Here is a 14,910-nt window from a genome sequence, read left to right as displayed (position 1 = left end):
TGCCCACATAACAAATTAACTAGAATAACTACTAAGTAGTACTTAGAACTAAGTTTCTATGGCCTGTGTTAAATTTTAATATTCACAGCCAATAAATTATATTTGTATTATAAACAATCGGTCAGATGTTGCCAATAAATATTTCCATGTTGTATTTAACATTTTTCTTACATGTATGCCTAACAATCCCTCACATTTGGTTGATAAAAAGTTGTAAGAGGGACATTTGACAGTACCACAAACTGTAATGGGGACACTTTTTTAACTAGCATAAAAAGATAAGTGCAGAGAAGCCAAAGTTATCCAGTGGAATTACTTTTTGGCCGACATGTTTAAACAATAGGTCTGTTTTAAGTTAATTTCACCTGATAATATCAGGGCTATAGTCCATAAATGTTAACATTATTTTGTCAGCATCAGTTATTTAATTGTGGCTTAATAAGCATTTGACACTTAAGAGATATACAGTCAGACATTGATTTTCCATTTGCAAAAGTTGCTGCTGCTGAACCACAGACAAAAATGCAGCCTGTATCACTCCTCCTGCACACCAGTGATTCACTATGCACTTAAGACCAAGTGCTTTTTCATCTTTGTGAGTGAATGGCCAAATCTAAGGTTTTTCAATTTTATGTTGTAGTTTTCTGTTTATCAGTGTTTTTTCCTCAAGAACAGGACGGATACAGCCCTAGTCATCATCGTAGGTGCTTAAGAGGAAGTCAAAATATTCCTTAAGTAAAAATGAATTTTCAAAATGCTAAATAAATGTGCAGGCGATTGTCGTCTTGGTCAAACCATCCACATCAATTCATGTATTAATTATCAAGTTAAATCGCAGAATTGGGATGAATGCTAAAAAGTTATGCAAGTATGGGAAATAGTAAATAAATGAAAAAGAAAAACATAGGTCTCTTAAAAATAAGTCTTTATTTTGTTAAACAAAGGACAGAAGATAGTAGTTAATCTGCTGGACTAAAAATAGTTTAAGGGATATTTCGATTTGTTTATAAATACCACCTCCACAAAGTATAAATACATCTGAAATCCCTCTTTTACACATTTAAGCAGTATTTCTATTAGAGGTTTTAGCATGACACTTACAATTCCTGTAAACCAACAACACACTCTCGCAAACACACACAAAGTCTTTAACTGATGTACATACTAATATTGATTGCTTTATAACATAAGCACAATAAGTCAGAGATTTAAAAAATAATGCACAGATATTTACATAGTTTTGAGTAGAGCATGTACCCATGAATATTTTTTTCCCTTACTCAGGTGCCTTATTGAATAGCATTGTCCTTAAACAGCAAAGGCTCAGATTTTCCTGTGTAGCCAAAACATGTATAAGAGTCTCACAGAGCATCTAAACTATCAAAATAAACATTAAAATGTGTGAAATTTAGTTGGTGAGCACTGAAGGTCAGTGACTACACAGAACACGCACATTCCCAAATTGTCAAATACCTAAAAACATATCTACTTCTGTCGCTGATATGAAACTCTTCAGAGTTATCTCTTTTTAAATGTGGGAGCAATTATCATAACTGAATCACTTTACAAATATGTGTGACCCAGTGCTATATGTGAGAGCTTGGCAGGGCGAGTGGTAGACTAGCATATTCCTTTTTCAATTAATAGGACACAGAAGCTTATTCATAAGTTACTCAAAAGAAAATTTAAAAAACACAAAATAGCACAGCTATAGGTCCAGGTGTTTCAGCATCTCCGTGTCACAGTGACGAGTCATCAAAGTCTAAATTTAAAAATATCTGAATATAAAATGATTTCAGCTACTGGCAAGAAGTGACATTTCCCAGCAAAAGACCAACAACATTAGTGGTTCATAAATAAGAATAATGATAACTGGTCAAGCTCTTCCTTTCCCAGCGCTGGTAATGATTTCCTCGCAAGAGCTAATTGTGGACAATGTTTTCTGTGTTAAAAAAAAGACAAAGGCTGGTATGCACTCTCATACAAGTGTGTCTGACAGTTTGTTTAACACTAATGCACATGTTCGAGGTTGTTACAAATTGTCGGAGAATGGACTTAATGTGGGTAGCGGGTCTCGTTACTCCATGTCGTCCTCATCGAAAATAGGTGGCTCAAAACTACACAACTCTTCGTAGGTTAATCCTGCAAGAAATAAGAAAATGTTCAAATACATATCTGGATTCCTATACTGTCAGTATGGCATCTCTCTTTAGTTTCTTTTTCTTCCATATAACAGACATGAATAGATTTGTAAAGATTTTTTCTCTGTGTAGAATAATGACATACGTTTCCACTCTTCAATCTCCAGCTCGCGGCTCTCAAAGCTCTGGTCGTACAGCTCAGCCTCGGGCTCGTCATCTGGGTCGTGGTACTGAGCAAAGTAGGGGTGAGCCAGAGCCTCGGCTGCGGTTATCCGCTTGTCTGTGTCCAGAACCAGCATTTTCTCCAGAAGGTCCACAGCTTAAAAACATGTAAACAGAGACAAATCTTCAACAGTCTATGATCCATTAAAGAAATGTCATATTACTCACACAAAATAGCCAAAACAATTTATTTTAAAAACAAAATATGAATTGCAGTTAGAAGGGCTGACACTTGTATTACCTAGTGGGTTGGCACCAATGAACACATCAGCAAAGTTCCTCTTGGGCATGTGTGGCAAGGAGCTGATGTAGTTCCTGGCCTGGAATACAGTAAATCAAACGTCAGCTCCTACTAGCAGCAACATTTCGGCAACATTCACCCTGTTTTATAATGCTCACGCATTTCCATGCTACGGATTCTTTTCAATGTAGCACCCTGCATCACATTATTACATTTCCATCTACAGACATGACTACACTGTATCACATGAATGTATTTATATACTATAAAGAGTATGTTGGTTGTAAAGCTTAAGCCTATGCAGTACTTAAGGTTCAATGTTTATTTTTTACTGAAGATTTTTCACCCATATTTTTTATGACCCCACGCACCCAAAAGGTTGACGTGTTTCCTTGTGCTTGACAACACTGATTAGTGCAGGTTACAGTCCTCCTTTGGTGAGGAATAGTCCCCTTTTACTGACCGCTTATGGCAGAAAGCACAGCGACATAAACAAAAACAGGTTTTATTAAGCAATATTAGTGAGAGTTTTTAGCTCCAATTGTCTGTTCGCACCGAGTTTTTGACTTCCTGAAATGAGACGCAAGCAGTCAAAAATCACATACACAACTGCAGTTTATAGGTATGGAATGTGTAGCTTGTGGTAAACGTGATCGACAGCCCTAATGTGTTGCCCAATTCAAGACGTCGAGGAAAAACATGGTGGTGTGGCTCTCTTTGTCTGGTTTTAATGGTTAAACAAAGTGTGCCAATACTATTTTTAATATCCAATTTTCATGATGATTTTAAAATTCTCTTTTGAATTTTTCAATAACAAATCTACATGAATTAAAAAGATTTATTTTTTTAATAACGAGCCCCAAATGTCCTGTAGAAAGAAAAGACCCTGCTGTTCTGGTCTCCTCGCTCTTATTCTACCGGTTGTAATTTCCCTGATAATAAACCTTGCGGTGTAACAGAAAAGTTTAGGTTGCAGACGGACAATTATTCGATCATTTGGAATGAAAAATAACATGTAAATTACACAGAAACATGTTGAGAGAAGCAAGACACCAAGTTTCAGGATATGTGCAACCAAAAACAGAAAGAAAACCACAGAACAAATCATCTTTCACAAAGAAATATGCTCTAACGACTGCATCACCAACAGTAACCGCAACTATTAAAACAGATTGTGCATGTTTAATTCTGAAGAGACATTTTAATACTATCCAGAGTGAAATGACAAGCACAAAAATGCCTTTATCACACAAGTTCAGAGCCACTTCTGGCAATCATTGTTACAATATCATGCAGCAAGCAGGTCAGACAACACACAATTAGGATTAAACTGGAAAACTAAAATCTTAAATCTCTGGTAGTGTCCCCTAGAGGTTGTGCTGCTCCTTACACCCAACTTGACCAGAGTAGATTCAACAGAGTGATGCTCTCATTAGTGTGGCCACCTTCATTACCCTATCTCTTAAGATAATTCAATTTAAATACAAGATTTACATTAGGATTACAGTTCAATCTTGGCATCAAATATTACTGCTATTATTAATCCATAAATGTTAGAATGGAACCATTTTGGGGTAACACTCAGAATAGATATAGGATACTAAGCCAAGAACGGTGTTGCTTTGAATGCAAAGAAAGAGTTCCAGCAGATCCGACGGTCCTCCCGCCTCGTTCTACTGTCTGGTCTAAAGTAAGTAACTGTGGATCCTGCTCACCTCATGGCTGGGCATCCTGCTTATGAGAGATGCTGGGGGTGTTCCTGTTAGACGCATTATCTGCTGAAGCTGGTTTATATCTATGAAGCTTGTGTCAAGGGGAGTATAGCGACAGAGCAGAGTAGGTTAAGAAGCTGCTTGCTTCTCAATCTAACACTGTGCGGATAAACTCTAAATAAGCTACAATGTTATGTTGAAAAGCAAGCTTCAAGCTTTGAAGCAAAATGTGACAAAAAAAAAAAACGACAACACAACACAATACTTTGCATATAGTCAATCAGTGAAAGCCAGAGCTCAATCACCTGTTTCATAATCACATCATGACAAACAAACTTAATTCACCCAGTTAAAGAGGCAGAAAGCAAGTCTCGAACCCACAAAGCTGAATGCTGGAAAACATGCGGTCAGTTTGGTAGCAGATCCACCAAGTTATTGCACAACAGTGTGGCAAGTTTGGAGCAGAAAACTGGTTAGAGAAAAATCTTGCATATCCTTGTGAACTCACAGACTCTGAAGATATTTTCATCAAGAGTTCGGGCCCTGGTGTTCCGACGAGCAGCAAGATTAGCTTCAACTGATCAATGTCTACCGGCACACGGTAAAGGAAGACCAGATGATGGATAAGGGAGAATGTGTAATCTGACCTGTTAGCTTTCATCTTCCTTGTGAAACGTAGGTTACTTATCTGAGATATTATATGTCACTATATTTACTTTGTATTTCACACATGAGATGCGGCAAGAGAAAAAGCCCACACGTAAGTCTGCACAGAGGAGAGAACATTGTGAATTGTAACCTGCAGACAGCTACAACACAACAAAAGCGGAGGCAGTGGACAGCCCTGTTGTACACTTAACACAACAAGCACAGCTGTTAGTCTGAAAACGCTGGCAGGGGCAGAGAAAATTAAACAAAATATTAAGCACTGACAGCGCAGATTGATAGGCCCATACTAATACTGGCAGTGGGGCATGCAGAAAGTGGACCCGAGCCAATGACGCATACTGACTGTGTAAAAAGAGTTGAAGCACGGCAGTGGAAACATTACAGCAAAGGGCATGTGTCAAGACAAAGGGGAAGTGTGGAAACAGCTACTATCTGTGTTACGTTTGAAATATTAAAAACACCTCAGGCAGCGTCATGTTGGAAGAGACAAGCAGAAAAGCTTTTTTTTTTTTTTTTTAATCAAAAAGGACACTGAAAAGAAGAAGCATTGCTGATAGTTTCTGCCACTGTTCTGGCAAAAAAACTCATAAATCAAGTACTGATTCATTATGTTTTTTATGTCAAAGCACATTTAACTTGTTTGATTTGTTATGCAAATGGTGTGTTAGAGTCTTCTCCAGCTACGCAAGTTCTAAACATACTGTACTCTCAAATGAAAAGGATACGGTCGGTTCCAGGAAATAGAGTTTTTCCCGTGAGGAGTTCTGCCATTATACAGCCCACTGACCAAATATCCACTGAAACACAGAAAAGCAGCACACACACATTAAGTTTCACGCGTCAAGCAACTCTATCATTATGTATAGGTGCAAAAAGTCACTGGGGAAGATCTTTTGTCATCTACCTGTCATGTTGTAATGCATCCAGTTCAGCATTATCTCTGGTGCGCGGTACCAGCGGGTGGCCACATAGCCCGTCATCTCATCATCAGTGTGCCGCGCCAAACCAAAGTCCAAAATCTGGAAGCAATGGAAGTGCAAAAAAGCTGAGTTGTTTGTAAAATCTTCACATTTGTGGACTCAGGATAAACCAACGTTTTAAATGAGAGCAGCAGTTCACTGACCTTAAGCTCACAGTCTTCATTTACTGCCAGGTTACTAGGTTTCAGATCCTGAATGATGAACATCATTTTGGTTAGACAGTACATCTGAAATCTTGATTACTACTTTTCATGATTGAAAACAAATCTGTCCTTTTGTTGTTGAACTTAAAATGGAAGCATTACATCATGAACACCATGTAAAAGTAAAGGTCCTGTTTTTGACTTCCCTTCAGTGTTTGCACAAGGCACAGGCCCAACTCTGCCAAGTGGAAGATGTCATAAACCCTGACACACTTTACACACTTCTCTTTTTACAATCGGGGCCAAAGACACTGTGACATTTGTCAGACAAAAAACAAAAGAATATGTATGTGTATATTCACAAGTCTTCATTAGTTTTTATACAGTATATGTTTCCGGTGCACTTTTGCAATTATAACTTTATCTTCCAGCCGTTTTCTCTTTTATATTGTTCTACTTTATATTATGTATTTATATAGCTTTATATTTTCTTTTTTTTTGTAGAGCTGACTCTAAGAGCAATGCACAAAACTTACAATGTACCTGTATGGCCTGTACCTGTGCAAATGGCAATAAACATCTATTCTAAAAAACAAATTAAAAAAACATGGCACTTACTCTGTGAATGATGTCTGCTGAGTGGATATACTGTTGAGAAATGGAGGACATGTAAATTACAATATCAGTTTAAAGATGTATTGATTTACCGCTACAGTACATATACAGTAATGTCATAGGCAGTGCAGTACAATGTAACCACTGATTGTGCTAACATTTGGGAAAATAAGCTAATTCGCTTTCTTGCTGAGAGTTAGATGAGAACATTGATCAATCTTTTCATCTGGCTCTTGGCAAGAAAACAAATAAGAGGATTTTCCAAAAAGTCAAGCTATTTCTCTTAAACCTCACCTTTAACCCTCTGAGGATCTGGTATATGAGGAACTGCACATGGTCATCTGTGAGTTTCTGACATTTCACTATGTTGTTGAGATCTGCCCCCATTAAGTGAGTCACAAGATACCTGTCAATCATAAAAGTGTAAAACAGACACAAATATCACAAGACATGTCAATGTTTTCTCACTCCATTAAAAGCCAGATGGATCTAAATGAATACATTTGCGCTTCCAACATTTCGTTCAACAGTTTCTTTGCAGTCTGAAACTAATTTCCAGTATGGCTAAGTGTAGCTTAAACCAGTTCTGCTCCTACTTCTTTTCAGTCTAACTTCCCCTACAAAGGCACTGAAGGCCAAGACCTTCACAAATGAAACCTCATTTAACAACACACCCGGATAAATAGGCATAATGGGACTGCATCAGTGGATAATTCAAATCAAATGCCAGAGCTGTTTAAAATGTCCAAACAGCACTTGTGACGAGAGCAGGATGCTACAGCCAAAGTACACAGAGCCATGTGCTGCTTCATCAGTCTGCCCCTCAACAAATACCCATTTCATGAATACTCTTCTCACACAGCGCAGAGAGCGAGGCCTTAAAATAGCACACAGACACTGTCCAAAGTTCACCCGCCTTGGGAAAAAAAATAAAAATGGATTTAAATAGTGACCTCTGTCTTCCTCTCTCCTATAGGAACAGGAGCTCTGAGGAGCCTTACCACAGCATAGTGACGCAGTGTCTGAATCTTTCTTTTAATGACCCATACTTAGATAGTATGGTTTTATTTATTTATTATTTTTTTTTTTATATATATATATATATATATATATATATATATATATATATATATATAGGATTTTTTCCTGCATATCATACTGCATTTAGAACAATTCTTATTTTACCATATTTTCTTCTGACAGGCTGTGACTCAGCATTTATTACCCTGCCACGTAAGGGATAATGTAGAGCGAGCCGGTCATTATTAAGAATTAGAAGCCTGACAGGGTGATGCAGGACTTGAATCAGCCTGAAGGGATAAAGACCCGATCAATCTAAATGATTTCACTCATTACATGGGGAGTTACTAAAGAAAATCAATAATTTGACAAAATATTGATTAAAACATGATTTTATTAATTTAAACATGGTCCTCCAGAATCTATGATCAGTATTACGTCCATAGCAACAGTCTGCTATTCATAGCAGTGGTCTGCTATACAAAAACAACAGACCGTAGAATGCCGTATTTGACAAATCAGAATGGAGTATTCAGCAAAGCTGCGTAATAAGGAGGTTATGTTTTCGGGTCACTTTGTTTGTTTGTTAGTAGAATTACAGAAAAACTACTGGCCCAATTTTCCTTTGGCTCTTTGAATGCCCTTCTAGCTCCATACCACCCACCTATACTCTTCCCCCCTATTTCTCCTTACTCTAAGGAACCCAGTCTCACACACAATCTACATGCAAGATCTTGTATTACTACTAGGCCTGTAACAATTATTACATAATTGTCAATTTTTTTATTATCCCGGATTTTTTGTTTAACCGCAATTAATTGCTATCATTAGCTAAGGTCTTAAGGGGTATGACTGGTATTTGTTGATTTTGTTTGTTATTATTTCAATTTTTAGTTGTTGACACTTGACCCTAAACACGTTCATAGCAACAAAAATGATAATAAAGAGGCGTAGTTTACTTCATAGGCTGTGTACTTGTGTTATTATCTGGGTCACATGACAGGTATATAACCCAAAGTTGTATCCTTGTTTGCTAAAGTAATAAATAAACAAACATTTTTTCAATTTGACTGAAAGAGACAATTATATTGTTAATCGCAATTATTTCTGAGACAATTAATTGTACAGCAAAATTTGGGATTGTTACAGCTGTAATTACTACTACTAGATTATTTTCATTATCAAACTTGTAGTCTACAGCCTCAACCAACACAAGTGACATCACTTGAGGCAATTTATAAGACTTTCCCCTCCCTCTGGAGGTACAAAAGGCTTCAAACTACTTTTTTTCCCAAATATGCAGTAGTACTCCCCACAACCTGTAAACAAACTTCAATGGGAGTTCCCCTTTAAAAAAATATTCACAAAGATATTAATCTTTACTACAGCACTTTCATGACATCACATAGACACATTGCTTGGGAGAGAGGCTATTTGGGGACATGTGAATTCTGTTGAATCTTTTAAAAAGCAATTGAAGACTCTGCTATTCAAGCAGGCTTTTAGTTAGTCAAGTTTTTATTTTTAATGGAGTTTTTTTTTTTATCATTTTTAACTGCTCTTTAATGTAAAGCACTTTGAATTGCCCTGTTGCTGAAATGTGCTATACAAATAAAGCTGCCTTGCCTTCTATTTGTATTTAAATTTTCCTGTATTTTAATTTGTTGCATTGTGTTACATTTTATTGTGAAGCACTTTGTGATTTTTATCTTTGAAAGGTGCTAATAAACTTTACACTACGCTTTAGCATACTGTATCAGCCCCAGCTGTCAACTGAATGCCTTTTTCAGATTTTGCATTAAAAATTCATCTTGGGTGGTCTGACAGTGGACAGCTCTCAATACAGGCATTAATGCAGCTAACAAAACCCATTCTGAGCAGTCAGGGAGGCAACAGAATATGCAGTGTAGCATGCAAGCAGGGTTTCCTGCAGTGTTTTATACAGCAGTAGAGGTGGGCTTTTATAACGTAAAGTACTAGACGACTGCCAGAGATACTGTATTATACCTATAAAACATTTTAATGTACATCATCTCTGGCGGTCAGGAAAAATAAAACAATAACCTTTAGTAGAAAGAGCAGAGGTGCCATTTCTCACAGCAAATGCCATATATTAATGAGTGTGGAAACCCTGCATTGCAAGCACATCCCTAACCACATTCACACAGGGCCTAATGTAGGATTCATGCGACACAAATAACTTCACAAGTGAATTTAGTTGATTTTCATATGCTAAACTACTCGGAAAAAGGTTAACTTATGACGAAGCTCAAATGTGAAGCATTTTCTGTTTAGCAGTGACTGCAGTTTCCCACAGTTAAAAATCAGGGAGCACCGTCTCCAAGTTCTTGGGCTCTGGTCTTGGGAGTTGACATATTCTCTCAGTATTTGAGTGAGTTTCCTCCCACACAAAATGGCATGCATGTTAGGTAATAGAAATAATACTGCCAATGCTGTTGACCAAGTCCTCAGACATGAAATGAGTCCCTGGGAGTTGCACTGCCCACTCCTAAACTGCTTCAAAATATTTAGGATGAGTCAAATCTTGAGGAATAATTTCCATACAGAAATGTAGAAAGTATGAAAATCAATAATTAGCATGAAGAAAAATCTGACTCCAAGTTGAGACACATTCTTATGTTGAGTGTCGACTGAAATCTGTCACAATTTAATCTCGATACAGTACAAGTCACTCAGTGTGCAGAGGAGAGAAAGAGACATTGCACACATGACAGGAGAGGCGGCACGCTCGTCTGAGGATTGAGTCACCGTCTAGCTGTCCACTTCCCTTTTTCATATGACTTAACATCATCAAACAATAAATACCTGTTTGCCAGCAAAGCAGGTTATGTTTCACAAAGCCAGAAAGCTGGAAACAAAGGGAAGGAAGCTGGGTGGTGAAACAACTCTAGCAGCAGCCTGCAAGTGAATAACTAACAGAGTTGACAGTCTAAGAAGAAATGTTCCAGTGTGTTTAGTCAGTTGGCCTGCCTCCAGGTGTTTCCCAGCCACAGCTAGGATTATCTGCTGCTGTGAAACTAAATGCTGCCGTGTGTTGTTGCTGAAGTGAACTTGGGATGAAGGTTATTATTCTAAACAAAACACATTCAACTTACACATCAGTGAATTCCTTCAGACTTGTAGCAGGGCTGAAGACATCTAGGAGGCCAATCACCTGCAAACAAATATGAAAACCAATGTGGAGTGAACAACCCAAAGAACAATAGGCAGCAACTAAACCATAATTATAAGTGAATAGGCAACATAATAAGCAAAGAAATTGTGAGGCATTGCATAGGCAAACACACACATTGTTTTTCTATGACTGTTCATCATCAGACAGAACAAAAAGGGAAGAGAAACAAGTGGACTCACATTTTCATGTTTCATGTGCTTCAGCAACCGCATCTCTCTATATGTTCTCTTGGCATGGATGATGGACTGAAATGGCCGAGAGAGCTTCTTCACAGCTATCTTCAAACCAGTCTTCACATCATATGCAGAACTGTTGAAAAAAAGTGGGCAAACATTTAAGCACAGTAATAATACACTTATCACTGTAACCCTACTTACAAGTCTTAATACAACGTTTTGTCAGCATGAGCAGGTTAAAGAATAAAACCTACATGTGATGAAAATCAAAACACTTTGAACTAGAAATTAACTTGAAATGAAAAGCAAGCTTGTCACTTTTAGGCAGAGGAGGAAAAACTGTTTTGGTTCAGAACGGTCTGAGTTTACTCTCAAAACCAAATTGGGTGCAGTAAGAGCTGCTGAAGGCTGCAGAAAAGGGCGACATCAGCAGAAAATGTCATCTCTCAGCAGATTGGGAATAGCCCTGCCTGCAGTCTGTCCTGCTCTCTAAAGGCTGACTGTCTCTAAGCCAAACCCAACAATTCCTCCTGCTCAGCTCACCTAACCAGTCACAGCCAGTGGACAGCCACCGGTGACTACTGCTGGGAATCAGAAACCAGTGTGACCAGGAATGCATTAACGTCACACTTCGTTAATGCTGAAATATCCAATATTTTACATCCATACCATATCAACCAATACCAATGTCTTTTTGGGAGTATTATTGAAAATGTGGATACACATGTCAAGCTATTAAAACATGCATATGTTTAAAAAAGCATCTATAGGAAGAGCAATTCCACAACAACCAAATTATAAATATGGATAATCCAAAAAAAAAAAAATGCATTTTCAGAGAGAGACACTGGGTGCTCAACCTCAAAGATATAAATCAGTTGTTTATTAAATAGAAAAATCGGGCTTTAAGGCCTCTGGCCAAAATGTGTCAGAAATTATATTTTAATAAAAGCTGCACAGACATTGACTGCTTTGATGCTAAATGTGAATAATATTGTGGCTCAGTAGATAAAGCAGGTTGTATATTAATCACAGAGTTAGCGGTTCTCTCTGTGTGTGTGTGTGTGTGTGTGTGTGTGTGTGTGTGTGTGTGTGTGTGTGTGTGTGTGTGTGTGTGTGTGTGTGTGTGTGTGTGTGTGTGTGTGTGTGTGTGTGTGTGTGTGTGTGTGAGAGAGAGAATTAGAGACCAATTGGTAAGCACTTTGAATAAAAGCACTAAACATGCAGTCTATTTATAAATAATGCTGATGTAGGAGTCACTTTCTGATTGGGAGAACTAACTGTTATTAGTAGTAGTAGTAGTAGTAGTATTTTCTATATACTGTACAGTTTTCCGGTATGTGCCATAACATTAAAGCTGTTGCAGTTCCAGTAAAAATAAATTGATCAGAAAGTCACAGTAAACTAACATGTAAACACTAACAATATAAACCAGTGTACTGTTTGGGGCATCAGTCAATGCACTGGGGAGCAGACAGTAATCTGACCAGCAACAGATTATCTTATTGCCCAGCAACAGCACAGCTGTCCACTTCCATTTGCAAAACAAACATCTGCCAACTAAATCAAGTGTACCGCTGACAATGTTAAGTCCTAGATAGTATCAGCAGCAGCATAACCTATTTAATCACCAGACCAATGCAACGGGACTATCCTATGAAAGTTTACACTTTTGCAATAGGGAAATCCACCTCACCAGCAAGATCTTCTGAAAGAAATCAAGAGGCAAGATCCCATCTCCACTGTAAATGCAAATGATTCTGTGCTGCAAATTTCATTAATAAAATTTACTGAGAGCAGCATATATCTTATATGCAGTTTTCAGTAATCATTTTTAGTAGTTATCAAGATGTTTTCATTACAGCTATTAAATATATTGAAATTATCATAATTGATATTTTGATGAGACTACCCCATCTACCCACCTATATTTGTGATTTGTATGACCAGGAAAGTTTCCTGGTCTTAATGGATGTTTTACAGTTAAAGTCACACAATTGTTTTTACAATTAATAGAATTAACATTTAATCTATAATATACCAGAAAAACTGAAACTAAAATGTTCAGTTATATAAAACAGAAAAGCAACACATCCCGAAACCAGGTTTTTGTTGTTGTTGCTGAATGACAATTAATCAATGATCAACATTTTGTGATTTTTTTTTTGTTCATTGACTAATAAATCGACCATAGTTTCAGCACAAATCTGAAGTGAAGTGAGTGAAAATAAAATAAAAATGTGGCCACTTTGTCAACACTACTAGTAATGTTTACTCTGAGACAATATCAGAGTATACTAAATATGTAAGGTTATATCAATAAAGCACCAATATTATAAATATTGTCACATCATCCATATGAAGGTAGCGAGTCAAAACATATTAGTAATAACGTTAGGTGTTCTCAAGATCCAACACACATTAGCAACACCCAAAAATAACGTTATCTGTTTGCCTCATCTTTACTTACTCGGATTACAGCACCTGTTGGTGGGACTAATAATGTAAATTAAATATCTTTTTCCAAACCAAATGTCATTAAACTAGCCTCTGGAAACAGGATATGCAGCTCCAGTATGTTAATTAGAAATACTTATTGATTACTCAGTTCTGCGATTGTCCACTGATTAGATTAGACTCCGGTACTTTTCAACAGTTGAACGTTATTGTTAGTGAGCAGCTTCCTGTTGTGTTGCTTGTGTGTATATGCAGTTAAACAGATTAAATAACGTTACAAGTTTTACAAGTGGATAGCACGACATAGATAGAAAGTAAACAGGTTTTCTGTTGAAAGGCACATCGTGGCTCCACCTTGCTAGCCGACAATCAAGACGAGCTAACCTAACTTTAGCATCTGCAGCACAGGCCTCGTCTAAATGAATGGAGGTTAAGTTAGGTGACTAACGTTAGACTACACAAACGAACATATAAAGTGATTTACCACACGGATCCGTAGGCGCCAGAGCCAACCGGGGACAGGTTTTGGTAGCGCTCCGGGACTTCCCATATCGTCTTGTTGACCTCATGCCGATAAAACTTGGGTCTATCTTTCTGCGACATTCCTGCAGAACGAACTGCCGACCACCGACTTGACTTTCTGCTCTGAGGTGGGTCCTCCGAGGCGTGCAGTTAAACTTCCCCCAAGTTACGAAAAGAGAAGCAAATGAAACGTTTCTCGTCGTTAGATAACTTTAAATAATCGAAAGTTACGGTGCTGCCTTCTTGCGAAATTTTGCACAATCACTGTCTGCTAAATGCACGTTTTAAAATCTTCACGCTATTTGTTCCTCTCTCCGCTTGCTTTCAGACAGCTCCCGAGATTTCACCCCGCTTGCAACACGTCGCAAAATCTCGCGAGAGAAAACAACTTGGGACAGCCGAGACGAGACCCTTCTTTTAACACATCCATCGACCCCTCAATGTACGAGATGAGAACAGGAACCAAACAAAATTAAGTAATAAGACACCTCATGAAAAACAATTGTCAAAATTGTGGAGTTATAAAACGAGTGAGGGGTGGAATGATTATTCAGATCCATTTGTGAGGACTAGTCAAAGAGTCCTATAGGATTTTCATCTTTTCCAATCGAATCCCTTAGTATTCCCATACATTTAAAAAAAAAAAATCCTAAAGGAATTCTATAGGAAATGTTTTTGTTCTTTTAGGATTTTCGCAGTCCTATTGGAAATCTTTTTTTCTATTGGTTCCAATAAAATCTTTTAGGATTCCTATTAATTTTTCATCTTGCAAGAAGTCCATAAAAAAGCTACCCCTGTATATATTTCATTTAATAG

General features: G+C 37.6%; 1 protein-coding gene across 2 annotated transcripts; it reads right to left on the bottom strand.

Moving 5' to 3' along the window:
- Nucleotides 1–908: 908 nt before the first annotated feature.
- On the bottom strand, nt 909–14,481 carry mapk14a (mitogen-activated protein kinase 14a). 2 transcript variants are annotated; one of them, XM_039800877.1, is made up of 12 exons: nt 14,057–14,481; nt 11,119–11,248; nt 10,860–10,918; nt 7,018–7,129; nt 6,727–6,756; nt 6,109–6,156; nt 5,890–6,004; nt 5,711–5,782; nt 4,825–4,904; nt 2,605–2,683; nt 2,287–2,460; nt 909–2,142 (listed from the first exon to the last, which is right to left on the bottom strand). In XM_039800877.1, the coding sequence occupies exons 1-12, from the start codon at nt 14,173–14,175 to the stop codon at nt 2,078–2,080; spliced, it is 1,083 nt and encodes a 360-aa protein (XP_039656811.1). In that variant the 5' UTR covers nt 14,176–14,481; the 3' UTR covers nt 909–2,077. The 2 variants fall into 2 exon arrangements, with proteins under 2 accessions (XP_039656811.1, XP_039656810.1); XM_039800876.1 differs by lacking the exon at nt 4,825–4,904 and adding an exon at nt 4,320–4,399 and having other exon boundaries at nt 14,057–14,480.
- Nucleotides 14,482–14,910: the final 429 nt, after the last annotated feature.

Source organism: Perca fluviatilis, chromosome 5 (genome assembly GCF_010015445.1).
Source record: "Perca fluviatilis chromosome 5, GENO_Pfluv_1.0, whole genome shotgun sequence".
Classification (NCBI taxonomy): domain Eukaryota; kingdom Metazoa; phylum Chordata; class Actinopteri; order Perciformes; family Percidae; genus Perca; species Perca fluviatilis.
Note: the sequence above shows the minus strand (reverse complement) of the source record. Positions and strands in the feature narration are given on the sequence as shown.

What these genes read in the sequence shown, in the direction of transcription:
- mapk14a (XM_039800877.1), bottom strand. Translation starts at nt 14,175, where the DNA reads ATGTCGCAGAAAGATAGACCCAAGTTTTATCGGCATGAGGTCAACAAG. An exon ending in GGCGCCTACGGATCCGTGTG is followed by an intron (nt 11,249 to 14,056) that starts GTAAATCACTTT and finishes TTTTTTCAACAG; the next exon opens with TTCTGCATATGATGTGAAGA. An exon ending in GATGCATTACAACATGACAG is followed by an intron (nt 5,783 to 5,889) that starts GTAGATGACAAA and finishes TCTGTGTTTCAG; the next exon opens with TGGATATTTGGTCAGTGGGC.